At 56.6% G+C, this 1,569-nt stretch overlaps 1 protein-coding gene across 1 annotated transcript; it reads right to left on the bottom strand.

Moving 5' to 3' along the window:
• Positions 1 to 6: 6 nt before the first annotated feature.
• On the bottom strand, positions 7 to 1,549 carry LOC104798758 (nucleolin-like). The gene is made up of 2 exons (XM_019200734.1): positions 1,307 to 1,549; positions 7 to 1,228 (listed from the first exon to the last, which is right to left on the bottom strand). The coding sequence occupies exons 1-2, from the start codon at positions 1,540 to 1,542 to the stop codon at positions 7 to 9; spliced, it is 1,458 nt and encodes a 485-aa protein (XP_019056279.1). The 5' UTR covers positions 1,543 to 1,549.
• Positions 1,550 to 1,569: the final 20 nt, after the last annotated feature.

Below are 1,569 nucleotides of genomic sequence, written 5' to 3'. Positions count from 1 at the left end.
CCTACTTCATTCACTGATGATGGAGCAGGACGACCGAGGCGGCTGCAACAGAACCGGGTTCACAAAGGGTTTGTCGGTAGAGCGCCGGCGTGAAGACGCGGTGGACTCGGCGGCGGTGGCGGTTCGCTTCTTGTGCTGGTCTCTTCCGCCGCCGTCTGGTTTCTTCGCCGGCGGTCTCTCCGGCAACCATCTGACGAAGTCCGTACTGCAGACCCATGTTTCCTTTGAGACTTCCATTGATAGCTTTGGCTCGCACATCATCAACAGCAGACAGTCCGGCAAAACCTTGTACGGCGCCGTTTCCTTCTCCGTTGCCTCCGGTTGATTTTCTCTCCCCTCCGGCGCCGGATTCGGGTCGGGTTCTGGTTTCTTTGGGTTGTCCGGGTCTCCGGGTTCGGATCTTTCTTCGTTTTGAGTTGCAGAATCAATGTCTTCGTCGTCTTCTTCCTCCTTCGCAGCCAAATCTGTCATCTCTGCCCATTGTTCGTCTTCTTCCAAAGCGTGCCTGATGTCATCTTCGATGTTTCTCATGAACGTTGCTTCCATTTCTTCCTCGCATGGTTCTTCTAGAACTTTTGACTCTTCTGCTTTCACGACCGAATCTTCCATGGCTTTCACTTCTTCCTCCTCTTTCTCCACTCGTGAGACCAAAGCGGGTTCTGCTTCTGCGACTTCACTGTCAGGAGCTATCTCGCCGGAAATCCATTTCTCGCATATCTCGATTCGCTTCTTGTCTTCCATTTCCAGCTCAACCCTTCTTCTCCCCTTAATTTCTTCTTCTACTGCTGCTACGCCGTTGTCCTCTTCCTCTGCTTTCGCATCGTCGCTCAGAGACTTCTGCGTTTCTCGGACTTTGTTCGCGAGCGCAGCCACCTTCACCGGGTCGGATCTGCACCGCATCAGCAACAACGCGTTCTTCGGCGGAGCGCAGATGGCGATCCGGCCAGCTTCTTCTTCTTTCTCTTTCTTCTCTGGCTTCACCTCTAACTCGCTGAAGTCGAGCCCCTCGAACACGTGTCTCCGGCGACTCCTCTGCCGTTGGTCCTGCTCCGCGTCGTCTTCTCCGCCTACGACGAGCTCTATCTCTCTCCTCTTCCCTCCAGTCTCCTCCACCGCCACGAACCACCGAGTGAACACCGCGCCGCAGGAGCTTCCGCCGCCGCATGCGTCGCTCTCCGTCTGTCTACCGTCCCGATCCCTGCGGTGGCTATCATCCGTACACGAGGATCTGCATGGGAAGAAACAGTTGAGCTCGGAACCGAACGCCCTAAGCGATTCGCAGATCGTGACCGGCATATGCACCCACCGGTTCTCGCTCGCGTCGAAGCGGCATCCTCCTCTTCCGCCACCGCCGTCGCTCTGGTCCGTGGATCTCCGGAAGCTCGTCTCACCTTTCCTCGTAGATCTCGCTCTCATCTTCTTCTTCACATGCTTCCTCGTCTTAACCCTAACCTGACCGATGCACGTCACTTTCGGAGACGACGGCTCGTGATTGTTGTCGTAACCAGATCCAGATCTCTTCCGGCCATTGGTGCCGAACATCGGCGAGGCGGCGGCGGGCGCGGCGGC

Source organism: Tarenaya hassleriana, unplaced genomic scaffold (assembly GCF_000463585.1).
Source record: "Tarenaya hassleriana unplaced genomic scaffold, ASM46358v1 Cleome572, whole genome shotgun sequence".
Lineage (NCBI taxonomy): Eukaryota > Viridiplantae > Streptophyta > Magnoliopsida > Brassicales > Cleomaceae > Tarenaya > Tarenaya hassleriana.
Note: the sequence above shows the minus strand (reverse complement) of the source record. Positions and strands in the feature narration are given on the sequence as shown.